This window comes from Cajanus cajan, chromosome 10 (genome assembly GCF_000230855.2).
Source record: "Cajanus cajan strain Asha chromosome 10, NIPB_CcT2T_4, whole genome shotgun sequence".
Taxonomy (NCBI): Eukaryota; Viridiplantae; Streptophyta; class Magnoliopsida; order Fabales; family Fabaceae; genus Cajanus; species Cajanus cajan.
In genome coordinates this window covers 22170438-22182985 of record NC_138526.1, presented here as the reverse complement: position 1 = coordinate 22182985, position 12548 = coordinate 22170438, and the positions used below count along the sequence as shown (strand labels likewise).

The window sequence follows — 12548 nt, the reverse complement described above, 5'->3', positions numbered from 1 at the left end:
CTCAATGAAATTTAGAATTTTATTGTTTAATGTTAATTTTCGTCTCATGGAATATTAAAGTGGAGTTCTGATTTTAATTAAAAAATAATGTCAAAATATTTCATTTAAAATTTGTCTTTTAAAATAATACCATATATCTACGTGTTTTGTAGTAACTAGTATTGGGGATTATTATTTTTTGAAAATTGACAAGTTGGCAAAAAAAATAATTGAGTAGATTTATTTAAATAAGGTGCACAGGAATCTCTCTCATGTGTTAAATACATTTGGGTCCTGTATGTATGTATTAAAATATATTTTGGAATACTTAGGAATAGTGGGGCAAAAGGATACTTATAAAAGGGGGAGTGGTGTGAGTTGAGTTTGTCATGTAAGAAGTTTATGATCTTTGTGAGTGAGTGAGGAACCATTATTAAGAGTTGGTGGAAAGATCAAGAATATCAAACTGCAGAACTAGGTATGCTATTTCCTTCCTTTCACTCTTTTCTTTGACCTACATTTCTCATTTCTGGTCCTTAATGCAGCTATTTGCATCAAATTCAAAAGTTCATTTCTTCATCTCTTATAAGGTTCAGGTTCTTGCATAATATACTTACATGTTGATTCCCATATGGTAGAAGATCTCTTATATATATTCTTGCATACCCAATATATATGTGAACATTTCATGAAATGGTATATTACCATGTGCTTCTAGCTTCCCATTCTTTTGTGTTCTTCATTCATCTTCTCTTCTTTTCCCAAACCAAAAAACTATAGAACACACAGAAAAACTGACTAGTGGGAAGTAGTGAGGAGTAAAGTAATGCATCGGATAAACATGCATGCTTTTACTTTTTTTCCTTATCATATAACTAGTTCTGTATTTTAAAATGGAAAAGTTAATTCTTTTGCAAATTAAATCACACCACTAGATAGGAAAATAATATATATAACATATCTTAATTAAACAATGTCACTGTTTTATTTTGTTACACACAAAAGTCTGAAACTTTTTATGACTTTAGCAAATTCATTATCAGCCGACACTTAATGGCAACAACACCTCTAAAGTTAATTTCATGCAACTTGCATGCCACGTAGCTTCCATGACATCTAACTGCTGTTGTAGTTACTTACTGGTTAAACACACTTTGATTTTAAAAATTTTCATACACATAAACATTCATATTTAAGATTCTAAAAAGGACTGTAAAAGTAGAAACCATTATAGTTCCTAGCAAATAACCAAAGACACACGTTATGAGAGCCAACAAAAAGTTATAATAAAAAAAAAGAAAAAAAAATATATATATATATTTAAAATTATTAAATTAATTAAACATATTTAAGCTAAAATAATCAACAAAATTAAGTTTAATTAAAAGGGCTAATTTTTTTATGAGTTAAAAGGGCTAATTAAATTTACATCTAATGTTTAATTATATTTTTAACAAGGCCGTAGTGTATCATATAAAAGATGTTATATTTTATTTGAATGTGGAATTGGGTTTATATACGTGAAAACTTTGATCCCATTGTTAAATGTTTGTTGGTTCTCGGTTGCAATTGATGATGGAGAATATCACACTCATATGTCAATAAATAAATAAATAAATAAATAAATATATATATATATATATATATATATATATATATATATATATATATATATACTTGACTTTGTACGGATTTGCTTGGGACCCACCAATAAAAATGGCGAGAATGGTAAACTCTGTTCCGCTTTGTTTGGGAGCGAATGTACATTTTCTTCTCCAAAACACGTCATCCTTCAACGTATAGTATTTTTCTACTCATTTAATAATACTTCATACCATAATGTTACGTCTTATTGCTCATTTATTTATCAATCTAAATTTTCTTGTTCAATTTATTTTTATTTAAATATAATAATATCATTCAAAAAAAAGATTCATATACTTTTGATTATATTTAATAAGATTATTATTTATTTAATTTGTTTGGTGCTATTAAATACATTCTTAACATAATCTTTTATTAAAAAAAATGTATGATTCAAAAAATCTAAATGTTTTATTTTAAAATCGTAAAAATATCCATTACAAACACAAATAATTTTCATAGTTTTTTTTTTTTTTTCTAGTAAGGAATTTGCCACTATCTTATCTTATCTATAGCTAAAGCACTGATTTTAATTGCTCATAGTGGAGAAATAATGGACAACAATGAGCTGGATTAGTACTGTACTTTAATTTTTCATGTGTGCATTTTGGTGCGGGCACACACAACTATAAATATGCAAGGTAATTAACTATAATAAAAAGAATCTATATGCAAGGTAATTAGTTATATAGGGTCATTATTCTAGCTAGTAATTATATTGTATCTTATCTCTATTTAAGTGGTAAGAATCCCATCTTATCTTAAATTGTTGTACAGTGTAATCATCCCCTAATTAGTATACATCTCTCTCAGTAAAGAGTGTCTTCATCTTTTATCAATGCTTAATGTTTTATGAGCAGATAGATTTTAGGATGAATTTTGATAAACTGAAATGAGAAGGATTTTTCTTTTTTTAATATGAGCTGATTCAAGTATTTTATTATGTTTATGTAAGAAACTACAATCAAAAGGTGGCGAGTAAACAAAATGTATATATGCTTTTAAGGAAAATTTTGTTCATCTGAAAATTGAAGAGATTCATGTGATTTAAAGGGTTTACTTATTGCAATATTATTGAAGCCTTTCAGATTGGAGACATGACATGTTCTCAAGTCTTCATCTTGTTTAAAAAATTATTAAATATAGGCCTCATAAATTAATTTTTATTACATTAAGTATAAATTAAATATTATTTTAAAAAATTAAATTAAATTTCACAAGTTTTTCTTTAGATTGAGATTAAAATATCAAAATAGTGTGTACAAAAAAAAATCATAATAGTGTAGAATCAGCAAGAAGTCTACCAAAAAATTGTGTTGTGTGCATAAAAATATTCGCAATCAATATAACTTATTATGGACAAATGGTTATTTGTGCAATCGTTTATATTATTTGAATATTAAAAATTAGCATAGTACATGATGTAAATATAATTATTTTTTATCACTCACTTCTACTTCTTATACATGTATATAAAAAAGGAAACTTGCAAATTAAATAAAATAATTTTTATTATCTCGTTCAATCATCAAAGAGTATCTTGTTTTGTTATAGTTCTTTCTTTCGCCTTCAGTCTTTTTTGTGACCATATTTATTTGTTATTATTAATATGAAAATAATAAAACTAATACTTTATAGTTTATATAAAAAAAGGTATAGAATTTGAATTATTCATTTATATCTTATATTATTGTAATTCATTTTTATCTTTCAAGTATGATTTAATTTGGTCCTCGAGGTGTTAATATAGCAATTATAATTTCTCAAATATCATAATTACGAGATTTTGGTCCTTCAAATTTTAATTAAACAATTTTAGTTCTTTAAGTATTACAATCTATGATCTTTGTCCTTTAATTATCACAATTATACAATTTTTAACCTATTTAAGTTATATATACTATAATTTTTATTAATGTATTAGATGATATATATTTATTATTATTAAAATTAATAACATATGTAACTTAAATAGGTAAAAAAATATATATAAATATAATACTTGAATGACTAATATTACACAATTATAATATTCAAATAACTAAAATTGTTCGATTAAATTTCGAGAACCAAAATTATATAACAACAATATTTGAGAGATTAAAATTATTTAATTAAAATTTGAAGAACTAAAATCACCTAATTGCGATATTTTAGGAAACAAAAACGTATTTAACCTATAAAATATATATATATATATATATATATATATATATATATATACTGTAATTTGTATGTGTAATTTATGAAGTCAAATAATTAATATATGACAAGATATATTCGCCTTGCTATTGATTATATAAATTAATGTTTTTCTAATTTTTCAAAATTAAATTCTAACACCAAACTAACTCATTTAAACTCCTTCTTGGTTATGTTGATGTTTAAAATAAATAAATAAAATAAAATACACATCAAATTGATTGTTTTGGTTCAATCTTATTTGCCAAAACATGAATTTGGTAAATGAACATTAAATAACACATAAACTATTAATTTGATAAAAGCCAACCATTAGTATTTGATATACACATTAATCTTACCCTTATGTAGCAACAAAGAAACAAATGACAGCAAGATTCATGATTGATGGTAGAATGTTTTAGACTCGCCGCTCCGATTTTAATTTTTGCCAAATTCCAATCACGAAAGTGCGTAATTTTGTGTTTTTTTAATAAAAAATAAAAACTGACATGTTATGTGGAATTTTGCCCATTCGAGTTCAGTAAATTCTGCAATTCGTTAATTAATTAACAATGTTCACGTAACCCTGTTGTTTACTTAATGCTTCATTTTTGGCACCCATTCTTCATGCGAACTAAAAATTAAATAAATCATTAGTTTACCATCAAGTTCAGATTCATGACTCATGTTAATTATGTGGTCATTAGTTCTCATAACTTCAATCTAAGTTTCTATTCCATAACATTCATCACTTATGTTATGCAATATAAGCTTGTTATGACACACTTCAAGGAGATGGTACGTCATTTTTTATTTTAATTATTTCCCTAAGTTGTTTAACAAATTTTCATTCATTAATCGAATCAATATAATGGGTTACTCAAGTTACCTGGAGTAGGTAAGTTAACTCACTGATAGAGATGCAAATTTAGCTGCATATGATCTTGTTTGTTTGAATAAATATTGTATTAAGATGAATATAAGCTAGAATTTAATGATAATTAGTGTAAAATACTTTTATACTCCCAATGATAATTCACAATTCACATTCTTGTTCTGTTAGAAGTTCAATTAATATAGGTTTGGCTATCAGGGGTATAACTTACTGGGGACGGTTTTGATATGGTTTTATGATTAATTTGTAATTAAATGATAATGAAATGTAAAAATCAAGATACATATATATAGCTTTTTAGCTTTGTTTTGTTTGTATGTTAAACGTCACTCTCATGGATTTGCATGAGGTCCATACTCTAAAAATTAAATAAACCATTAGTTTACCATCAAGTTCGGATTCATGACTCATGTTAATTATGTGGTCATTAGGTCTTTAAACTTCAACCTAAGATTCTATTCCATAACATTCATCACTTATGCAATATAATCTTGTTATGACACGCTTCAAGGAGATGGTACGTCATTTTTTATTTTAATTATTTCCCTAAGTTGTTTAACAAATTTTCATTCATTAATCTAATCAATATAATGGGTTAGTCAAGTAACCTGGAGTAGGTAAGTTAACTCACTGATAGAGATGCAAATTTAGCTGCATATGATCTTGCTTGTTTGACTAAATATTATATAAAGATGAATATAAGCTAGAATTCAATGATAATTAGTGTAAAATACTTTTATACTCCCAATTATAATTCACAATTCACATTCTTGTTCTGTTGGAAGTTCAATTAATATAGGTTTAGCTATCAGGGGTATAACTTACTGGGGACGGTTTTGATATGGTTTTATGATTAATTTGTAATTAAATGATAATGTAATGTAAAAATCAAGATACATATATATAGCATTTTAGCTTTGTTTTGTTTGTATGTTACACGTCACTCTCATGGATTTGCATGAGGTCCATACTCTATCAGTAGCACCCCCTTTCCTAGTAATGGGGGGTCTCAATATTCTAACTTGTGCCGGATTTCAAGAATCATGATATAAATTAAAATACAATGCACATTCTTGTTCTGTTAGAAGTTCAATTAATATAGGTTTTCTGTTGTTTAGCTATCAGGGGTATAACTTACTGGGGACGGTTTTGACACATTATTCCAAGTTCTGCCTACCCCATCTTTTAATATTTTGCATCTGATGGTTTATTAATTCAAATTAGGAAGGGCCACTTAATGAGAAAATTACCATTAACGGTATCTAAGGAAGGTTCAAAGCATAATCGTTATAAAACCCATAATTATGCTACTCTTGTATTATTATGCCTTTCAAGTTTCAAGACTCCATGATATTTGCAAGACTTCAATTGACATTTGGCTCTTGGATATGGGAAACCACTATATATAATAGGTCACTGCTCTTATAGTGATCATTCAGGGTTAGAAAAGTAGCACTATAAGTAGTTGATTATGCTGTGAGAGACAATTAATCTTGAGTTTCCTACTTGGTGATCAATATCAAAACGTATCTGTTTTTTATTTTGATGGTTCAAAATATTAAAGGATCTCAAACTTAACGTGGCAGATTCTTGAGATTTGGCTAGCTCATCCTGAAGGGGCATTCCTTTGCATCATTCACTTCTTGATTGAGTTGTTATTCAAGGTTTAGGATATCATGGATGAAAATGGTAGTTCAAGTAATGCTCCCAAGAACAAGAGAAACCTGCCAGTCTCAGTTTTCTTCAAAGATGCAAGGTACCCTTATATATGTTATCAACTTATTTTGTTGGAGGATCAGCAAATAAATGTGTGACTTCCAAATACTAACACTTGATCTTATAAATATGAATGTAGACATGTTTTCAAGATGGACTCACTTGCCAAGGAGATTCTTGGGATTGCTTTCCCATCTGCATTGGCTGTTGCTGCTGATCCCATTGCTTCTCTTATAGACACTGCATTCATAGGCCACTTGGGTAAATTTCCTTGTCATTATATATGCTTACACAAAAGAGACATGCACACACATCTAAATTGCAATAATCATGGTTTTCTGAATTGGCTTGGTAACTTTTCACCAAGTGATGCTAGCTGCAAGTTGTACTAGTCATAATAAGGTTTTGTTTATCATATAGTCCCTATAAGTAACACTCATCTAGGAATCAGTCCCTATATGAAAAAAAAACCTTTAGTTTTTAGTACCTATAAAGGCAAGGCCGGAGGGAGGGAGGGGAACCAGGAGGGACTATAGTGTCCCCATTTTATTTTATTTTTTTAAAATGTATCGAAATTATTTTAAAAATTTCTTTTTACCCCTAAAATTTTTATAAAAAATATATATATATATATATAAGTTGATAGATGAAAATTATCACATTAGTTTACACTTAAGAAAAGAAAAAGAGAAATATATGCATGATTGATATATAATGTGATAGAAAAAGAGATAAAAAAATATAAATGATAATGAACTATTTATAATATTAGAATATTTACATATAAGTGTTTAAAAAAAATCTTGATCTCCCTTAAGACAAATTTATGGCTTCACTTATGTGTGTATGAAGACTAAAACTTAGCTATAATAAGATTCTCTTTAAGTTAACTTCTCCAAAAAGTACTTTTAAGATAAATAAATACGAAAGAAAAATGAAATGAGTTTTGCATAAACTAAAATTAACTTATTTATAAGTTAATTTGTAAAAGTTCTCTTATATTAATTTCTCTAAAACCTTATTTTTATCTTATGCTAAAGTTGGTTTTAGCTTATGAAAGTTAATTTCAATTTTTCTTCCGAAAGTGGTTCTGTATAAATTTATTCAAATAGACCCTATGTGCAAGAACTAATATATGTTAATATCGACATATAGAGGATTAAAACTTAAGCTTGTTTTCTATACTTGGAACTGATTCTTAAATAAGTGTCACTTATAAGTAATTAATGAAATCTAATAAGAATCACTTTAGCACTCTCACTTTCTAAGCTATATTTTTCATTTTTCATGTGTATAGGGCCGGTGGAGCTTGCTGCTGCAGGAGTTTCCATTGCTTTGTTCAACCAAGCTTCAAGAATTACCATCTTCCCTTTGGTTAGCATCACAACTTCCTTCGTGGCTGAGGAAAATACTATAGAAAAAATCAATAATGCAGCAGCAGCAGAAAAGCAGTGCAACGAAAGCATCAAGGCCAAGTCCAATCCCGATGATCATTTGATTCAAGACATAGAGAAAGGTGCATCCAAAGAGAATAATGAGACTCCAACAGAATCTTCAGCTGCAAGAGGTGGCACAAACGAGAATGTGGAAATGGATGGTACTTTCAGACCCTTTCTAGCTTTTCTTTTCTAATGTTGTGTATAAGGGTCCATGTTGGTGTAAATTTCTTCAAATGGATAAGCACAAGCCTAGGAGTAGGACATTCGTTATGATCAATATTATGCCATGAACATATGAGTGGAGGGAAATAAATGCATTGAAAGTATGGTTTTGGTTGTATATCACATTTTAATTCAATGATAAATGAATTCCTTATCAGATAGCAATACAAATATATGCAAGTCTACCTCTGCCACTAGTGGTAGTAACAAGAGTGTGTCAAAAGCTGGAAGGAAGAAAAGACACATTGCTTCAGCATCAACAGCATTACTTTTTGGAACAATCCTTGGTCTCCTTCAAGCTGCAACTCTTATATTTGCAGCCAAACCTCTACTAGCTGCAATGGGTCTGAAACCTGTACGTATCTTCTTTTTTCTTTTGGTAAAGGGTATATGTTACATATCTTACTTCATTCTCTAGAGGGCACTTTTCTAATCTTTTACTTTTTCTCCCTTGTGTAGGATTCTCCTATGCTAAATCCAGCTGTTAAGTACTTGAGATTGAGATCAATAGGTGCTCCTGCAGTTCTTCTCTCCTTGGCAATGCAAGGAATCTTTAGAGGATTCAAGGACACTACAACTCCTTTATATGTTATTGGTAGGTTGAAATGATCCATTGTCTTGACATGAAGCCTTTCAAAGTGAAAGCATCAAAAGGCTTAAATTTAATCATGCAAGTCAAATATTTAAAGGAACGTTGTATAACAATGTTAATTGCTTTCAAACAGAAGGAGCTCCAAATAAAAAAAGTTAATGGAAGATACTTTGTTTTTAAATTAGGCAACATTTTTCCAACTTAGTTTCATCTGTGTATGTTGTTTTGTTCAGTTTCGGGGTATGCATTGAATGTGGTTTTGGATCCAATTCTTATCTTCTACTGCAAATTGGGCATCAGAGGTGCAGCCATTTCACATGTGCTCTCTCAGTAAGTCTTGCTTTATCTTTTCCGAGTAATGTTCAAACATTTCATATAGCAAAACATGAACTTAAAAATGGTGACCCTTTCTAATTAGGTACGTGATGGCATTGGCCTTGTTGTTGATATTAATGAGAAAAGTGGATCTCGTACCTCCAAGTATGAAGGACTTGCAGATTTTCAGGTTTCTTAAAAACGGTATGGTGAAGGGCATTAAACACATGTTGATTTTTGTTACTATACTATTATTCAAATGAAATCTTACTTTGAGAAAACTTACGACTGTATCGTAGATGTTGTTCTCCATTTAATGCAAACTTTGGTAATATACATTTATACATATTACTGATATGAAATTCTAATTCTGATTAAAAAACAACACCAACAATATTTATAGTTACTCCTCCCTAGTAAAAATAGAGATAAAAAAATGGTCATGGACTCAAATATGAGTATATTAATCAAACTTATTTTGATAACTTATGAAGCTAAAACAACTCATTCATGTTAAAATTTGTTTTCAATTTCAATAGGAGGATTGTTGTTGGCCAGAGTAGTGGCAGTGACATTCTGCCAAACCTTGGCAGCATCATTGGCAGCAAGGTTTGGCCCAGTTCCTATGGCTGCATTCCAAACCTGCTTGCAGGTGTGGCTTACATCTTCCCTTCTTGCTGATGGTTTGGCAGTTGCTGTTCAGGTACAAAATTATTTTTCTTATGAGTGTGTTGTAATGTAATATATAACTATGCCCCTTTATTAAAAATTAAAAAAATTTGTAATTTTTTTTAATTAGTTTCATTTATAAATTTATAATTTTCAATAAATTTTATCTAATAAAAAAATGTGCTAAAAGAGTGGTGCTAGTCTGTTAGAAAGTGTATTAATGAGTAGTTTCTATATGTCACAGGCAATTCTAGCTTGTTCATTTGCTGAGAAAGATTATGAAAAGGTGCTTGCTACTGCAACACGAACACTGCAAATGAGTTTTATTTTAGGAGTTGGACTCTCTCTTGCTGTTGGAGTTGGATTATACTTTGGAGCTGGAATCTTCTCCAAAAGTGTTCTTGTTGTGCACTTGATCAGAATAGGCCTCCCGGTATAAACACATAAATATTCCTTGCACAAGAATGAATTTGATAATGTTTTTTCTGTTTGATTTAATTTTTATCTGATTAATTTCATTTTACCCTCCCAGTTTGTTGCTGCCACACAACCAATCAATTCATTAGCCTTCGTCTTTGATGGTGTGAACTATGGGGCATCTGATTTTGCATATTCTGCATACTCCTTGGTAAGTTCTCATGCCATAATTTTTTTATTTAATTTGTTATATAATATAATCTGCATCCTCTATGTAAATTTATTTAACAATTTTTCTGATGCACTTAATTTGTTCAGGTCACAGTGTCACTAGCAAGTGTTGCTTCATTGTTTCTTCTCTCTAAAAGCAAAGGTTTTGTTGGGATCTGGATTGCACTAACCATCTATATGAGTCTTCGCATGTTTGCTGGTATCTGGAGGTAAACACTTCTCATGTTAAAACCATGAAACTAGTATGTTTTCACAGTGTAAAAAAAAAATTCATAAAACTTATAATGTTTCTTAGGTTTTTTTAACGTTGTTTTCCAATTAGAATTTCAGTTTCAATGTCATAATTTGCCTAATAAAGATTTTCATTAAGTTCAATATAGATTGGTGAAACACTAATTCTTATAAAAATCTTTATACATTCAATAAATCACAATTGAGTTCATGTTAAATAAAATTTACTTAAATGGGTGTTGTTAAAGTTATTCTCCTTACATACATTACACGCGTTAGTAAAGTGAAATTTCAATTTCAATTGTAGAAATAATATTAAAAGCATTTGAGAAACTACATCTAAATTATATCTATATTATAAGTAACAAAATGTATAGGAACTATAACATGATGATTTTTTATGATAAGTTAACAATATAAAATTAATTTGCATTTTCGGTTCATAACCTATTTTCTTTGAGAAGTTCAATGACTATTAACTTAATTGTGTAAAGTACTTTTACGATATAAATTAACCATCAATTACAATTCACTTATTAACTAATTAATTACAACAAAGTGAAAATGATCTTCATCATATATGCCTAATTATATAAGCAAAATTGCAAATGCAGGATGGGAACAGGAACAGGACCATGGCGTTTTCTGAGAGGTCGTTCAATGTCTTGAAGATGACATCTAACAAAAGAAAATTTGTTGTTGGGCAGCAAATGTTTTGTACCACTTTTCACCATTTAGGATCAATTGTCTTTTTCCAAGACATCATTTCAGCTCTCTACTATGGTCATAGTCTTATTATATATTCAAGGCTCCATTTACACGTCCAAGTCTATATTAAAAGTATCGTTCTTCTTTCTTTTTTTTTTTCTTTCTTTATTGGCCTCTGTTTAGTGTATCCTCTGCTCATTGTCATATTTTGTCGCATTTAGAAGATTCTTCTTCCTATTAGTATGTAACCTTTGAGTGCATGTATACATATGAGAAAATAAATTACTTTTCCATCTTTTTGAGTTCCATTTCTTGCTTTTTCACCTGTAATTGCAATTTTGCAATCATATTCGGCTTCTCTACTACCTTTGTCTACACGATATACTTGTAGCTAACAGCATCCACGGCATGTTAGTGTAGGAAAAACCAAATAACAATCATATTTTATATGATTTTAGAGCACTATAAAATTTACTTATTGTTGAAGACATAATTTGGATGTACATATGAAAATTTGCTATGGCCCGTAGAAACTTCGAATCTGGGAAGCCAAGTCTTCTTTTATTTGATCACACGCTGAATATTTCAGGTTTTCAATAGGATAAACCTAGGGAGCAATTGCCTATTGTGATGGTAAAGAAGACATAGTCACACTATTTAACCCTAGACATCTCCTATCTTGGACCTAGAGGTTATGCCTATATTGCTTCCTTTACATATTAGAATTAGGTGTCCAAAGTCCATTAGCATTTGGTGACGTTAATTATAAGCTTAAATATGAGCAAATAAATCATAATATTAGCTCATTTTTTACAAAAAAAAATTCACAATTGATTGTAACCCACAAGAATTGATAGAAAAATTATAGCAATCAATATTATATAGGAATTGAATAATATTGTGGAATCATTTCTAATTTGTTCTTTTTATCGATTAACTCACAAAGTCCTTCACTTAGCGATGAAAGGTTAGAGACCAAAGACTATTCTTTAACACTCTCACGCTTATTGCATATCGCCTTTCACTTTATTTTATAACACTTGTTATTCACAATGGTTATTTAGCTCAACACGAATTGTCTCGAACTTAGCATAAAAACTAATATTAATCATTATGACTCTCTCGTTTATCTTCCAAATATGTTACATTATATGTGAGTCATGTATTTAGTAATGACTAAGTCTTGCTTAGTGCCAAAATGCACTATAATCATTATGGTGCTCACACTTAGTGAGAATAGGGTCAAAATACACTATGGCCATCGCATTTTGAAATAAAAATTGGGGTGTTGCACTTGAAATGTTTA

At 29.2% G+C, this 12548-nt stretch overlaps 1 protein-coding gene across 3 annotated transcripts; it reads left to right on the top strand.

Annotated features, from left to right (window-relative positions):
• Nucleotides 1-302: 302 nt before the first annotated feature.
• FRD3 (MATE efflux family protein) lies at nucleotides 303-11550 on the top strand. Of its 3 annotated transcripts, XM_083065585.1 has the most exons (14): nucleotides 373-457; nucleotides 5134-5219; nucleotides 6289-6458; nucleotides 6558-6679; nucleotides 7716-8015; nucleotides 8238-8434; nucleotides 8539-8674; nucleotides 8905-9001; nucleotides 9090-9190; nucleotides 9526-9689; nucleotides 9900-10088; nucleotides 10188-10283; nucleotides 10391-10512; nucleotides 11149-11550. In XM_083065585.1, exons 3-14 carry the CDS (start codon nucleotides 6379-6381, stop codon nucleotides 11201-11203), a joined length of 1659 nt encoding a protein of 552 aa, XP_082921711.1. In that variant the 5' UTR covers nucleotides 373-457; nucleotides 5134-5219; nucleotides 6289-6378; the 3' UTR covers nucleotides 11204-11550. The 3 variants fall into 3 exon arrangements, with proteins under 3 accessions (XP_020219083.1, XP_082921711.1, XP_029128111.1); XM_020363494.3 differs by lacking the exon at nucleotides 5134-5219 and having other exon boundaries at nucleotides 303-457; XM_029272278.2 differs by lacking the exons at nucleotides 373-457; nucleotides 5134-5219 and adding an exon at nucleotides 4467-4605.
• The last annotated feature ends 998 nt before the right edge of the window (nucleotides 11551-12548 follow it).

Coding starts and splice junctions, on each gene's coding strand:
- FRD3 (XM_020363494.3), top strand. CDS start 6,379: ATGGATGAAAATGGTAGTTCAAGTAATGCTCCCAAGAACAAGAGAAAC. Junction 10,089..10,187: donor TGATCAGAATAGGCCTCCCG/GTATAAACACAT, acceptor TTACCCTCCCAG/TTTGTTGCTGCCACACAACC. Junction 10,284..10,390: donor CATATTCTGCATACTCCTTG/GTAAGTTCTCAT, acceptor TAATTTGTTCAG/GTCACAGTGTCACTAGCAAG.